The 16025-nt window shown below is 41.8% G+C and overlaps 1 protein-coding gene across 1 annotated transcript; it reads left to right on the forward strand.

The window, feature by feature from the left end:
* Nucleotides 1-4360: 4360 nt before the first annotated feature.
* NQO2 (N-ribosyldihydronicotinamide:quinone reductase 2) lies at nucleotides 4361-13710 on the forward strand. Its single transcript, XM_015854496.2, is given in 7 exon segments — nucleotides 4361-4931; nucleotides 5597-5761; nucleotides 7349-7479; nucleotides 8454-8567; nucleotides 9516-9552; nucleotides 9555-9598; nucleotides 10517-13710. Coding segments are annotated over 7 exon segments (672 nt in total). The 5' UTR covers nucleotides 4361-4924; the 3' UTR covers nucleotides 10691-13710.
* The last annotated feature ends 2315 nt before the right edge of the window (nucleotides 13711-16025 follow it).

The following is a 16025-nucleotide window of genomic DNA, read 5'->3' on the forward strand; positions in this document are numbered from 1 at the left end:
AGTTTAGGTTGGATGTTAGGAAACATTTGTTTACAGAAAGGGTTGTTAAGCATCGGAATGGGCTCCCCAGGGAGGTGGTTGAGTCACCATCCCTGGATGTGTTTAAAAACCATTTGGATGTGGTGCTCAGGGATATAATTTAGCAGAGTTGTTAGAGTTAGGATACTACGGTTAGGTTGTGGTTGGACTCGATGGTCTTTAGGGTCTTTTCCAACCTGAGAATTCTATGATTCTATGTATTATTATTATATTATTATTGATTTGTACCAAATACTACAGAAATAATATCTGTCCTACACATAAAATGTTATATAAGAAGCTCACATTACATAGATATTTTTCTGGTATAAATATAGCCCAGTAAGTGTTGGTTGTAGTAACAAAAGAGCTGCTCAGAAGAGTTGCGCAGAAATGAAGCAATGAAAATGGGTCCTGAAATACATTTGGAAAGATGGTACACATGGCATCAGCATATACGTGCGTTTTGTATCTGCCAAATGTGAGAAAGACTTTGACGAACTCTTTCGTTATTTTACTGATCTATCGAGAAAGAAAGTTAGTATTTGGGTCTACTGTTCATTACGTTTCTGTGACTTAATGCGCTTAGAAGAGTGTTCTCAGCTCTCCAGCACCCTCTTCTGGGCTCTGACTAGGGAAGCACTATCCGCCCTTTTCTGCGGTTCACTAACGGCCCAAGTAATGTTGGGATACTAAAGATTATGAATTGTTTCTTTGGAAACCTTACTGATTATTTGTGTGGCATAAATTCATAGGAAGCCTACCCCAGAATTAGTCTTCCGTATAATAATCTGAACTTCACAATTCAAATTGTCAACCAGAACATCCAGTTTCCCTTTTCCATGGGGCTGTTCTCCGGTCCTCTCATTCTCCCAGTTTGTACAAGATATCCAGGGTTGTCCTTCGCAGGTGCAAAACCTGGCATCCTGCCTCTTGTTGAACCCTTCATGTGCTGTTGGTTGATTTCCCAGCCCTGCGGTTGTAAATCTCTCTGCAAGGTCCCTCTAACCCTCAAAGAAGTCAATAGCTCCTCCTAATATAGTGTCGTTTGCAAATTTAACTTACACCTTTACACTTCCTTTATCCAAGTTACTGATGAAAACATTAAAGAAACTCAGCCTAAAATGGAGCCCACTCATTAGGCTGCCAGCCTGAGTAAGCCATTTGCTAGAACCTTTGATCCCAACCTGTGAGCCAATAGTTTTACCTTCCATATTATGTTGTTGTCCTGCTCTATGCAGATATTTTGTCTAGTCTACGATCTGCTTGAGATCCAAAAAGATTAGGTTCAATTGGCTTCCTTGGTTCAACCAGGTGGTTAACCTTGCATAAACAGAGATTAAGTAAGTTCATTAAAACCAGGCGTTTCCCCACATGACCTGTACTGGCAGTGACCAGTGACTACATTGTCTTCCATATATTTTTCAATAACCCTTGAGCTCGACTTTGCCATAGAAGGACAGTTTTGCTGCTTATAAGTTATTAATCTCTCCTGCATGTTTTTTTTTATTTGGAAGTCTGGCCTGAGATTAACAGGCAGGGAAATCACCGACCACATGAAGCTTAACAAGAGCAGGTGCCAGTTTCTGCACCTGGTACAAGGCAGCTTTGGAGATCTGTATAAACTGGGGGATGAGAAGCTACAGAGCAGCCCCATGGGAAAGGATATGGGGGTTCTGGCTGATGACAAACTGTATCTCAGTCAGCAGTGTGTCCTGGCAGACTAAAGGTCCAAATGTACCCTGTGGTGCAACAGACCCAGACCAAAGAAGGGGCTGTCCCACTGTGTTCTGCGCTGTGCAGCTGCACCTCCAGCACTGAGTGCAGATTTAAGTGCCATTGTATGAGAAGGACATAAAACAGCATCAAGGCCTGAGGGAACATCATGAGGCTGCATCTGGGGAGGGTCAGGGACAGGTCCTGCACCAGGAGGTTGTGGGCATGGAACAGGCTGCCCAGGGCATTGGGCACAGCCCCAAGTGCTGGAGTTCAAGGAGTGTTTAAACAACACTATCAGATGGGGAAACCTGAATTTCACCCATAACTACAGTTTGATCATAAAACAAACACTGCTGTCATAGTAGTTGGTACAAACCAAGAATAACACAACAATAACAATAGTTTATATTCTATGCATAGGCAAACTGATACTTAGAGACAGATGGAGCGATTCAGCAGAATGTATAGCCATCTCCCATCTGGCTATGCTCAAGATTTCTGCCCTGTGAACTGTTCTCCTATCTAATCTATAATGTTTAAATCTATCTGGTCCAAATTTTATAACTTGGAACTTTCCCAGGACAGAGTTGGGCTCACTGACCATTGTGGGCCCCTTCTAAATCAGGAGGTTCTATGATTCTATGAAGTTTATGCATTGCATAGATTAGTACCTAACTGCTCCCCTAATGCCTTCCTAAAGACTTGCTAGGAGAAGCTGCAATTAAGTTTCAGATTGATAGAAGCCTTAAATATATACATTTGAAAGCGCTCTAAAGCATTCAAGCATTATTAAATGTTTACCATCACAAGTTTTAATACCAACCCGAATGACGGATCAGAATTGCTTCCCAGGACACTGTCTTCATCAGTGCTTTGTTTTTCACTTACGTTACCATTTCCAATTTCTGTTACTCACTCCCAGACAGAGGCTGAGAAGAAAAACAGGTCACAGTGAGAGGCTGTTAGTTACGTAGGCTTCCTGCTGCCTTCCTTCCTGTTATTCAAGCCTGTCAACTCTACTGCTTTAAGGAGAGAGACCCACATGAGGGTTGACCGCCTCCTTTTTACTACCTCACAAAACAAACACAGGAATAACAACAGTGTTACTGAGACACCTATGAGGGTACAGTGCAGTAGTTCAGCATTCATGGCCTGAACAAAAACTTGCCCTCGATAAAGGCTTCCTTTCATTTTAACCCCAGATAAAAGTGCAAACCCTTGCACTAGGCACTAGAGGGCACAACAGGTATCCTTTGGATACCTATTTTAAACTCTCAATACACTACTGAAGGACCATGTGTACAATAAACTTGGCATTACTCCTCAGAAAATTGTAAGGAAACTTAAATCGTTCCTATGTAGCTATAATCTAATTTATTTACTTTCCAAGGAAGGTGACTGTACCCTACACCCTAGCCCAGCAAATCACCTCCGGTCATAGGGGACCAGCCTAGATAAAAGCCAGATAAGCTCTAAATATACATATTTCTTATGAAGTACTACTCAGTCAGTGCTCGGGGATAACTGGCAGGGACAGGAGAATACACTGTTCTTGGAGGATGCCTGAGCCACTCTAAACACTTTCATGGGAACTAATTAATATTAAAAATGAGGGGGACTCAAAAGAGGTGGAAGGGAGACTATAAGAAACCCCACTCTGTCCCACAGTGTAGCCCAAACAACAAAAATAATTCCTAAAACCTCTGAACTTTCTCTGAAAAATGTGCTCATTAGATTTCTAAGAAATGCCTGAACCAGGTTGCTGAAATCCTTACAAGGGGACTCGTCCAAAGGCAAACAGGAAAACAGACTGACTTTTCCAATATTATTTTGTAAAATCATTAGAGATCAGCCTCACAATATTGGAAAGACACACTTTAGTGTATCACAGAATAACTTGGGTTGGAAGGGACCTCAAACACCCCTTTTAGTTCCAATGCTCTTGCCACAGGCAGGGTTAGCAATCACTAAATCAGGCACTAGATCAGGTTGCCCAGCACCCCATCCAACCTGACTATGAACATTTCCAGCAGCAGGGCAACTACAACCTCTCTTGGCAGCCTGTGCCAGTGTCTAATCATCCTCTCAATGAATAATTTCCTCCTGACATCTAGTCTAAATGTCCCCTCTTTCACTTTAAAGCCATTCTTTCCTGTCTTATCACTACCTAGACACAATGAAGAGTTTATTTTCCTCCCACTTATAAACTCCCTTTAAGTTTTGGAATGTTTCCCAGGAATCTTCTCTTCTCCAGGCTGAACAAGCCCATCTCCCTCAGTCTGTCTTCATAATAGAGGTGCTCCAACCCTCTGATCATCTTCATGGCTCTGCTCTGGGCCTATCCCAAAAGCTCCTCATCTTTCCATCCATCTGATGTCCTCCCTGAAGTCCTTCCTCACATGAAAGACTCCCCTGTTAACGTGATCTCTATGTTCATTTGAACCTTTTCAAATATCATTGACATTAACTACGTATATTTTAACAACACACCTCGAGGAGGACAAAAATATTTTGTACTCTGAGAGCAGCCAGCATCGCCCTTTATAGCAGAACACGAGTGAGCGTGTGATCCATCACATACGTACGCTTAAAGGCATAGACACAACGGTAATGACAGCGCGCAGCGCAACCAACGCCTCCAGCGGCGGCAGCAGCCGCAGCCTCGGGCCGCTGCCCGCCCCGCATAGAGCCCGGCCCTCCGGAAGGCACCGGGAGGGCAGGGAGAGGCTCGGCTCGGATCCGACCCGCCTGGCAGCCGGCATCAGCGCTGCGAGGACGCGGAGCGCCGGGTCGGCCGGGCCCCGGTACGGGTGAAGCACAACGGGGAGCGGTGCGGAGCCGTGAGCTCGGAGCCGGTCATCATCCCCCCGGGGTCTGCGCTGCAGCGAGGCCGGGGAGCGGCGAGTGGGTCTGAAACAGGGTTTGAAAAGGCTGCAAGAAGAAGGGCCGGAACGAAAGCACGATTCTCTGCCAAACGTGGGAGGGGGAGATGTAAGAAGTCCGTTCTCTCCCATCGCTCTGTCCGTTTGAAAGAGCTCACAAAAGATCGTGCTTGCGGGCCTCTCACCCTGCTCCTGCACACAGGAATAGCACGGGACAGTGATCTTCCTATACCTCCTGGTGGCGTTTCTCACGTAAACGAACATCGTTCGAGCTTACAGGCCGCATCAGAGAACGCTAGTGGAAAATGGCAGGTAAGAACATCTACTAATACAAATGCAAATCACTTAGACCCTCGGCAGGCTAATGTAGGGAATGCCTGTAGTGTTGGCTTGTGATACTAAGCCAGTATTTTGTCAAATCACTGCAATTCCCTCAGCAGAGGATGCACTTGAAAACTCCAGTCTCGCCAAACACGGTGTCAGAGCACCCTCAGCTCCCCTTCAAGGGCAATAAACCACAGGAGGAAAATGAGCTCAGGAGACATCTGCATTATGTATTGCCAGCCAGGCACTGAGAGCTGCTTGTTTTGTGTATTCAGGTTTTCTCCTATAATACCTCAAAATTCCAGGGAATAGAATCATAGATTCATTAAGGTTGGAAAAGACTGCTAAAATCACCTATTTCAACTATCAGCCCACCCCCACCCTGCCTACTAACCACAGCCATCAGTGCCACATCCATAGGGCAGTGTGACATGCTAAAGAAATACACCCACTGACCACTGGGTTCCACCCAGGAAAACACAGCATAGCACAGAATAGTTGGAGGAGAGGCACTTACTGATTACTTCCTCATGAGTCACTCCTGTAGAGCAAGAATCAAATGCCATTGCAATTTTCACTCGAAAATACAGCACAATAACTGCTTTGTATCTGCCTGTCTCAAAGGAGTCCTCTGCTTTTCTTTCTGCCCCCAGGGAGAAAAGTCCTGATAGTCTACGCACATCAAGAGCCCAACTCTTTTAATGGATCTTTGAAGACTGTTGCTGTGGAAGAACTGAGCAAACAGGGCTGCAGTGTCACAGTGTCTGACTTATATGCAATGCAGTTTGAGCCACGGGCAACAAGAAATGACATTGTCGGTGAGAGATTTTAACAGTAGCAATGAGACAAACTTGCATCTTGTTCATCCTGCTGCATTAACAATCTAGAACCCATGCCGTTAGGTGCATTCTGAAAAGCAGTTGCTATCATTCTGTACAAATATAACTCCACTAACAAGACTCTGCTTTTTTATTTTCTGCAAGCACTGATCAAGAAATGCCAGTGTAAGTATCACCTATTTTGTAATAGGTTTTAAAAATGCCCCTTCAATCAGAATGATAAATCATCCATATAGCGCAGACCTGTAAAACAGCATTCTGTCTATAGACTGAAAGGAATCAGGGATGTCATTGGTTTCCTGGTATTTGCAATCAACTGAAGAGACGTTTTAAGAACCACATCCCCTTAATGAACAATATTACAAGTTACATTTCTTAATTACATTTCATAATAGAAAGATAATCTATGATAAATGGAAAATGCTCACTGATGTTGAAGGTTCACAGTAAACTCCACACAGGAGCAATCTCCAGAGAAAGAAATCCTGCCTTAGTGGTAGTCAGCCCTTAAATGAGATCTGGGAGAGGTGGAGCCAAGCTCTATGCTTCTGGTAGCACAGCTGAATTACCTTCACCTGTGCTCCCGCAGCTGACTCATTGCTTTGCTTCGGGTGTTCAATCAGAGGTTCAGGCTGTGATCAACAATTTCCCATACACAGTGAGACTACAAAACTTAAGCATTTCTAAAAGTTGACTCCTGGATGTGACCCTTGGCTCACAGTGAGAGTAGTGAGAAACAAAAATGCATTAGCACTTGTTCAGAATCAGTCTCTCATCTAAAGTCCACTTCTCTCGAGTGAGAAATGTCTTCAGATATCATTGTCCAACTTACTTAGCTTAGTTTATGAGATTAATGCTTCCACCTTCCCATACATTTCACCATCCAGTTGCTAATGACTGGTGAACTGCTAATTCAATCTGCAGGAATGGATGTGTAGTTTCATTTGGACATACCTGAGTCAGCTCACCCAGCTACGGTGGAACCAGCAGAGATACTGGTACCCCTCCCTCTGCTGAGTTTCCACAGCCTAACCATAGTACCCTAACTCTAACAACCCTCTGCTAAGTCATATCTCTAAGCACCACATCCAAACTGCTCTTAAACACATCCAGGGCTGGTGACTCAACTACCTCCCTGGGGAGCCTATTCCAGTGTTTAACTACCCCTTCTGTGGAGAAGTGTTTTCTAATGTCCAACCTAAACTTACCTTGGTGCAACTGGAGGCCGTTTCCCCTCGTCCTGTTACCTGTCTCCAGTGAGAAGAGACCAGCCCTGCTCTCACTGTAAGCACCTTTCAGATACAGGAAGACAGCAATAAGGTCTCCCTTCAGCCTCCTTTTCCCCAGACTAAACAGCCCCAGCTCCCTCAGCCTCTCCTCGTAGGGTTGATTTTCCAGCCCTTCAGCTATTAGCTGTGGTACTGAATAGCCATGAAAAAATGTGAGGGAAAAAAAAGGCAAGCAAGTAACTCAGTTTTGAACTGTGGATCACAACATGTATTTAATTATTATTTGACTACAGCGCTGTGGATGGAGTAAGCAGTGACTGTACCCTTCTCTCCACAGGTTGCTTGCACAACTCAGACAACTTCAGTTATGCAGTGGAGGCAACGGAAGCTTACAAGAGAGGATGTTTGTCCAACGATTTGATTGAAGAGCAAAAGAAGGTGCAGGAAGCAGACTTGCTGATTTTTCAGGTGACTATTTTAAATTGCATTAAAACACTTCAGTTGTAATGTACAGGGCTGAACAACCTAAAAGGAATAGTAAGCAAAAAGATTATAGATTTCATTAAGAACGTTAACTCTAGCCAGAGTGAAAACAGCCAACAGTTCAGCCAATGGTTTGTACCCAGCATAGCAATTGCAAGGAGTCAGGTTTTCCTGATATGGTGTGTATTTTGGAAAGCATCAAAAAGGCCCAGAAATATCACTAGCCCCGAATCATGGAAATAGTGTTACCTATGGGAAACAGATGCCTGGGTGCAGAGTAGCTCCTAAATGAAACAGTGGCATCAGCAGTGTAGAGAGTGAAACATGTCACATACTTGTGCAAATGCAGTCAATAGCAAGGATAAAGTACACAATGTACTGGCCTCCAGAGTGCTGATATCCAGGGAAATATTCTGGCCAAATTCATGATCAAACTGTTGGCCTAGGCACAGCTTGCATATATTCCGCTGTCCTGCTCTACTGTTAGGAAGGTTTCTTCTCAGAATGGTGGTTCAAAGTCATCATGTCAGTAGGCTGTGAGACAGTCTCTTAGAACATTGCGGCATTAACAAATGTCAGATCAGAAGTGAACACCAGATGTCCTGGTAATAGGTCTCTCTGTGGCCATTTTGGCAGCAATAACCATTGGCTTGTACATTCCTTTTGTATTTTGTATCATCTCGAGTTTGAACTAAATGATGTTCCAACTCTACTATTTTCCAGCTTCCATCTGTGTGGAAGCTCTGACATTGACCATGGTCTCTGAGCTGTGTACCTGAGATCACTACAAACAGAAAGCACTTCAGTTATTTTTGCCAAGCATAGTTACTCCCTCTCCTTGGAAAAAGACATGTACAAGATCTGAACAGATTAGGAAAACAAGAGATTGCCTAAAGACCAGGCCTAAGGATGCCCTGGGCTCTCTGCACTAATGGGGTCATTCCTTTTTTTTTGCCTAGTTTCCCTTGTACTGGTTCAGCATGCCAGCAATCATGAAGGGCTGGATGGACAGAGTCTTGGTCCAAGGATTTGCTCACGATTTTCCAATGTGTTATGATACTGGTTTGCTTAAGGTATGTTTCTGAGACTGTTTTATTAAGTTGAAGATCTTTGCAACACACTTTAGATAATGGTCTTTCTTTTCATATAATCATAGCACCGCATGGTTGGGTTGGACGTGATCTTTTCTATTATATTTGTATAAAGCTTTCACTTTCAGCTGTCCTCCATTCTTTGGAGGAATTACCTGTTTTTGAAAGCATCTGGCTCATTCAGGCCTTCAGCATTGCAGTTACAAGGGCAACTCCAAGAGTAATGCCTAATTGATTATGTTGTCACTTGATGTCAGAGGGAGATGGTGATATGGCAGTAGAGGTTGAACCTTCCCTCCAGTACTCTGTCACATGTTGTTGCTGTGTGATAGATGGAAGCAGAGGAGTGGTCTGACCGAATGACATCTGACATGGAATTGTGTATGAAACAAAGGTATGGAACTGAATTCATCCATGCAGAAAACATGCCATTCATTGACATTCATCAACGCTTGCTGGACATTTCTGGAGACCAAACAGGGGCTGTGAGCACAGTGAGGTGGTGAGCTGTACATTTCAGCAGTGAGAATGTCACCTCCACTGGTGCAGATTTTTATGAGCAAGGCATGCAGGCTGCTGTTCATCACTGGTGAAAGTGCATAACTAGTGGTTGTGACTATGTTGAAAAGTAGCGCTTTGTAGCTGAGAATTTTCTCTATCAAATAATATTACATACCTTTTGTATCTGTTGTGGTTTCCCTGGAAATAAATAGAATGCATTACTTTTGGAGCAGCCTTAATACATAAGTTCGGGTCTTTGACACACTGAGGTTATTATCAATCCAAAGGTATCTTGAGCAGCACTCAATAGTTGCTTGGTAAGTGCAAAGAGTTATAAAAACTGCTTACTAGTCTATTACTGGGCCTCTCTTAAACTTTTCAACAACTCTCCTTTAGACATGTCTGACTTGTTTTGTTTTTTAATTCTAGAACAAGTTAGCTATGTTTTCTTTCACCACTGGAGGAACTGAAGTATGAGTGGTGATATCCGCTATATCCTGTGGCCCATGCAGGTATAAGAAATGAAAACTATTGTTGTTGTTGTTACTCATTGGCCTGAATTTTTATTATTCTTTATTATATCTTATTATCTCTACATCTCTTCTATTATTTTTTTTCAATTGCATTGATGTTAGTTTTACGTAAGATATATTTATTGTATATTATAATAAGAAATAACTAGTTTGTTAATTCCAACCATCTACAAGCCAGGCCCTATAATCTTGCAACTGTTTTGAAAGTCCACAGAGTTTTAAAGTTGTTTTGTACCTTCTCCTCTGAAGAAAACTTACAATATCTGACTTTTAGCTCCTTCAGTATAATACAATTTCCTTTAGCTTTAGCATGCAGTTTCTTGTCCTCATACCTACCTGAATCACGTAGGATGGGGTCACATTATTTTGGCATATCTTTTCTTACTGCTGCTCTTTTGTCAGAGGTAGAAAAAGTGCCTTGTGTAATTTTGGTGATAAGGCAAATTGGAACAGCTACTTCTTGACATAACACAATCAGTATGTATTAATGTCTCTAGAAATTCTTTGGTCTAACCATTTTGAATACTGTCTTTGTGCCCTTTTGGGGCTACCTAGCTGTGGATCTTGCAAATCAATGTAATAAGGAATGTTAAATGCAGCTGTGAATTCAGACATACACAAAGAGAAACGGCTAGTTGAGTCGACAAATTCCACAGACCAGGATCAACGAAACTGACCTTATTCAGTGCACTGTATGCCATTCTGCTTAGTGTCTGCCCTTCAGCACTAACTGCCAAAATGCCCTCAATTAATTTCCCTTCTCTTGATAAAGGTTTAGAAAACCTGTCTTCCATAGGGTCACAGAAACAGTTTTAGACTTGAATATTCCACGTGCTTGAATTGAAAGTGAAAAACTAACTACCTGCTAACGTGTTTCTTTCTTTCCTTTGGTTTTAGCATGGCATCATGCACTTTTGCGGTGTGAAAGTCCTTGAGCCTCACATCTGCTTTGCTCCAGAACATGTCTCTGAGGAGAAAAGGAAGGAGATGCTTATTGCCTGGGCACAGCGACTGAAGACTCTTTGGAAGGAAGAACCCATAAACTGCTCTGCTGAGTGGTATTTTAAGTAATGTTCAAGCGCAAGACTATAGACACTTTTTTACATTATTTTTGGTGCTTTATCTCAGTATCAGAATGTTAGCTTCAGAATTCATATCTTCAATACTACAACTGGCAGCTTTGTTGGCAGTAAAGCATTTGTATTTATTGATTTCTGAGGAATTCTCTTCAGTGGTGAATGCACAACTCTTTGTGAAGAACTGTCCTCACCCATATAAACAGTGACATTCTGCCTGCATGTGGTTAGTAACACAAGAATTTTTTAATTGCAAATTATACCATTAACGCTTATGAGACAGTAAATTAAATTGCCAATTTTATTTCAACACTCTTCTTACCAACTGCCTCTTTCTTTTTACTGGCCAGGAAATACACTGCCTATACTCAACTTCATTGTGGCCAAACCTGTTTTTTTAAAATGAAAGATTTACACTTGTGCCTTTGAACTATGAAGCTCGACCGCGGATAATACAAAAGGATGTACAGTTGCACAGTGACTCAGAGCCCTTAAGTTATACAAGCAAGAGACAGTTTTGCCTTGGTACAATATCTCTTGTACATGAAGGGGAATGGGAATAAAAAGGAAAATGTCATGTGCAGAAGCTGTGGGAAAAATACATTTTTGTCCAAAAGACACAAGGAAAATAACTTGAAGTTGCCTAAAGAGGGATTGAAGAACAAATAAAACCCCCTCCACAGGAAAATAAGTGTTTTACCATGGAAGACTCATTGATTTGGAGGAGAGTAATTCTTTGGAAGACGTACAGTATTATCCATATTCCTCAGAGTATCTTCAGATGTGTGGAACCTAATTTTACAGTTTCCTGGATTTTATAATTATGGTGCTTACCTTACCAGAAGATGGATGAGTATCTAGTACCAAGAAAAAATCTCAACTGACATGGAAATTCTACCATTCTGTATAGCTAACCATGACTATTGTATCTGCTTCTTCAGCTGACAACCAATCTTGTGAAATCATGTGCATACAGAACACCTGAAAATAGAACAGAATCGTAGAATCACCAAGGTTAGGAAAGACCTCTGAGATCATCCAGTCCACCTACCACCAAAATTTCCCCACTAAACCCTTAATACAACATCTAAATGTTTCTTGAACACTGTAAGGACTTTCTCAAGAAGGAAATTTCATGTCACTGTCTGGCTGATAAGAATTCTCAACATGCATAAAAATTCTAAATATCCCAATTACAATTTCCTGCCGAGCACAGAACCCCACTGCAAAGCCCAGTCAGCCCAAAACATTTGCTCAGTAAAGGATGGCCAGTAAAGGATTCCCCCTCACTCTTCACTGTGTTGAGTGATCTGACGAGTTAACACAGCAGAAGAAAATTATTTTCTAAAAATATGGACAGAATAAGACATTATTCAGGGTCAGTGGAATACTTACTGTTATTTCCTATGGACAACAAGTGAAACTGTATCAGAATTTCTCAGCACATCCTGTGTGCGTTATTTCCTGCAGAAGGATTAATACCAGAGGCATGTGCAAAGATGGAACTGAGGTGTTACATAGCACAATAGGTGGTGTCTCCATCAAAGCAATCATGACCAGAATATAATAGCTTTTAAAACTATTATTCTAACAACAAAGCCTAATTTTAGATTTGGAAATTATTGCTTCCTAAGTCCTTCCATCATTAAACTCATGAAGGAATAAAACAGTTTCTGAGAAAATAAGAATCAACTCAAAACTCAGATTATCATGGATGATAAGGATATGAAGGGACATGGTCAGGTTGACAGTTGCACATGACCATCTTGAAGGTCTTCTCCAATCTATATGATTGTAAATGCAAATATTAAAGTTGTACATAAGAGAAATCATCCTTAACTTTACTATGTCCAGTTACTAGATAATTCAAGAAAGAAGGAAGTGGATACGAGAACAGAAGTTGAAACTGTCAAACAAAATGTTACTTTGCTGAATCAACTGCAGTGTAGGTTTAAATGTTAGGTGAAGAGTATAGTTAATATACATATTATTCCATATGTGTATTTTTATATACATATTATATACACATACATTATGTGCATCTATTATTCAGTGTATGATAATTACTCAAATATGATTATGACACACTTCTGGATACTACTTGCTGCGTGTGTGTGTCAGCTCATTTATATCATAAGTGACCGTATTAGACCACTTATGCATAAAGTAAGCATACATAAGCAGCAGGTCAAAACAAGGATTCTCTAACTCCAAATCTTTTCTATGCAGTGGTTATGAGCCAAGAAGAGCAAACACTTCCCCCAAATGCTGTCCCAACCTCTGACTACATTTAGTTTGGGGATTTCCTGGGCTGTGTTTGTTCTCTCCATATTTACCAGCTGCAGTAGATCTTTCTTCTGTATTTTGTTTAGTCTTCTCATGGATTTATGTCAATTTTAAGCAGTCAGTGCTCTTCGGCAACGTCCATCTGGTCAACTTTTTCTTTGCACATAGCACTGGAGCTGGAGAAACCCAGAGGAGGAGAAGCACCTGGTTCTGAGAGCTTAATTTGTTTACACCCAATCAAGCAATAAATTATCGATTCCATCCATGGTGTGGCCCATCATTACAGCTGTTTGCAGGCAGCCATGGTGCATTGCTACTCTGCAGCAAGCTCAGCAGTAGGAATATGTGACCTTGCTTGCACGATTCTGCCTTGCTGAACCTGCAATAAAAAGTATGAGGCTGGAGTGCTCTGAAGTGCTTTTATATGTACGTATATACACAGACACATATACTTTGGTATGGATAACTACACACAAAAATATTCTTTGTATGTTTATCCACACACAAAAAAAGGTACATGTACATACACACAAATAAATTAACTATTCTTTGTTTCCGAAATTCTCCATATGCAAAAATCCACTGCTATAATAGAAGATACTAAGGAGCTGTGGGAGGATGGCGAGTCAAAGGAGTATGATCAAGGTGACTGAGACAGACTGCCTTGTCCTTAAATGCCCAGCTTAAGAATATTTTTGGCCAGTTTAATAAATACATGATGCATAACCAGCCTGGAATAACTTCTTGGTTTTTGTTTTAAATGAATAAGGAGCTCTACTCACATCCTGTTACACTGTGAAGGAAGCTCTACCTGTACTTCCCATAAGGTTCTTTTAAAAACAACTTTTTTCCTGCCTAGACACTTGTTGCACATGTACTGTGGAGGTTGGAAGCACCATCTTTACAGTCAAAATGAGACACAGGAACAGCTGAATCATGGCTGTCTACTGAACTCACACCAATTATGCTAATTCTATCATTTCATTAATTGAATTGTATTTGATTACTTCAAATAAATGTTGCTTCTTATAAAGTTCATAGGCTTATAAAGAGAAGTGTCTGAACAGTAAAAGGCGTTTTAATTGTGTAATTTGGGATGTTATTCTGCTCAATTAAACTTAGAAAGCTGGTAAACTAGCAGGCTTGCCGTGCCAGAACTAAACTGCAGTTAAGGAGCACACCCTTAAGTGTGTAGTAGGAGGTTTTATTATTTGTAGCTCCAAATCAGAGCAGCAACTACTGATGCACTTAAGTTGAAATCAGTAGTCCTTATGCAAGACGGAGAGCATATGCCTCAGTGAACCACATCATCAACCTGTTTAACTTGTGCTCTATGCTGGACTTCCTTTTGCATAGTGTATAGGTGGTAACTACAAGGATGGTAAGAAATGTAAAGGAGATATAAATAAAAGGGGAACTCACCAGTGATGACACTTTAGCTGAAGGAGCTGGGGCAATCTTCACTAGCAAGTGATCTCCAAGAGATGCTGCCTCAGTGAGGGTCAGCCCTTAAATGAGGTCTCAGAGGAGGTGGAGTCGAGCTCCACCCCTCCCGGGAGCACAGCTAAATTACTCTCACCTGTGCTCCCACAGCTGACCCAACACTTGCCCCAGCTGATTAATCAGTGGTTCACACTGTGATTACTAATCTCCCATACACATGGGTAGCACTTTGTTTCTTTCATGAGAGGAGGCTTCAGCCTGTACAGATTTTCCTGAAGCTGCTACCTGCTGCATGACTTGGCCTTGCTCCCTTCTAGTAAGGGCAGAGAGCTCTGCAGTCCCTGCACAGGAGGAACAATCTCCAGTGTCATGCTCTCAGCCCTCTTGCTGGCTAGGGGCAAAGAAAAGACCAGAACATTCACATATAGCACAGATCTTCAAAGCTTGTTTCTTGAGTATGTTTGGATACAACTGCGGGTGCTGAGCACACTGCAGATTCTCACAGAGGCAGCACACATCTTCCATTATCTAGCACTTTCCAGATGGAACCTTCAGCTTCTCAGAGGACAGCACAATGGGTACACATCCTCAAAAAGAACAAGTTTGCTAAAGCATTAATGGAAATTCCCAAACTGACTCCTGCCTGCAGTGGCACACAGTCACTTTTAAACTAGTTTCAACTGCAACCCCTTTAAGTGCATCACTTCCATTCTCTCCATTAAGAATGACAGCACACGATAGCACAAATACTTCTGAAAAAAAGTATTTACTATGAATATAAACTGCATCTTTGCCTCTACTCACCTCTTTCTACACTTCTAGGATGCACACAGACAAACTCACTAAAGAAGAACCCATCCCAAACCATCCCACTATGCAGGAACTCATCAGAGGAAGGAAAACACATGGAACACTAAAGAATCAAACTCCAATCCAATAGCAGCACATAGCCTTGAGTGATACCCTTGATTTTTGAAACATTTAAGTTACATCCACAATTCCATGAATTATTAATACTGGGAGCCTTGGAATAAATAAAGTTTCCAACAGAAGTACCTTTTGGCTCAGAAAAGAGAGTTACAAAAAGCTTTGTATTGAACAGTGAGCAAAGATGTCTCAGGTTGTTTACTGAAATGCTTTCATCAAGGCCAAGATCAAGCAAAGTATGGTGAAATGCAGGAGCTTCAACTGAGACTCCTTTTCAATAAAAGGTTGCTTCCTAACTTGGAACCACATCATCAGCTGGGACTGCACTGTGTTCTTGCAGAGGTGGCCATTTTCAGCTAGGTCACACATACACACCATATTCACCAGTGGCCAGGTAATTCCACAGCACCTTGGAAAGCACAGACAGTTACCCCAGCAGCAACTCCGCACCCCAGTAATGAAAAATAAGTAGTAATTCTAGGTCTCTAATCTAGTCAAATGTGGTCCTGTTTCCTGCCCAAGCTAATTAGCAGCCCTGTGCTGCTTCTACAGTGGCTGGCTTTGAGGCAGACCAAACCACTGCAAACATAAGATTAAATAGAAAAAATTAAATGCATCAAGGATGGAATGATGACAGAGTCAGGGAAAGGAAAACTCAACAGTGATCTTGGGTG

Source organism: Coturnix japonica, chromosome 2, assembly GCF_001577835.2.
Source record: "Coturnix japonica isolate 7356 chromosome 2, Coturnix japonica 2.1, whole genome shotgun sequence".
Classification (NCBI taxonomy): Eukaryota; Metazoa; Chordata; class Aves; order Galliformes; family Phasianidae; genus Coturnix; species Coturnix japonica.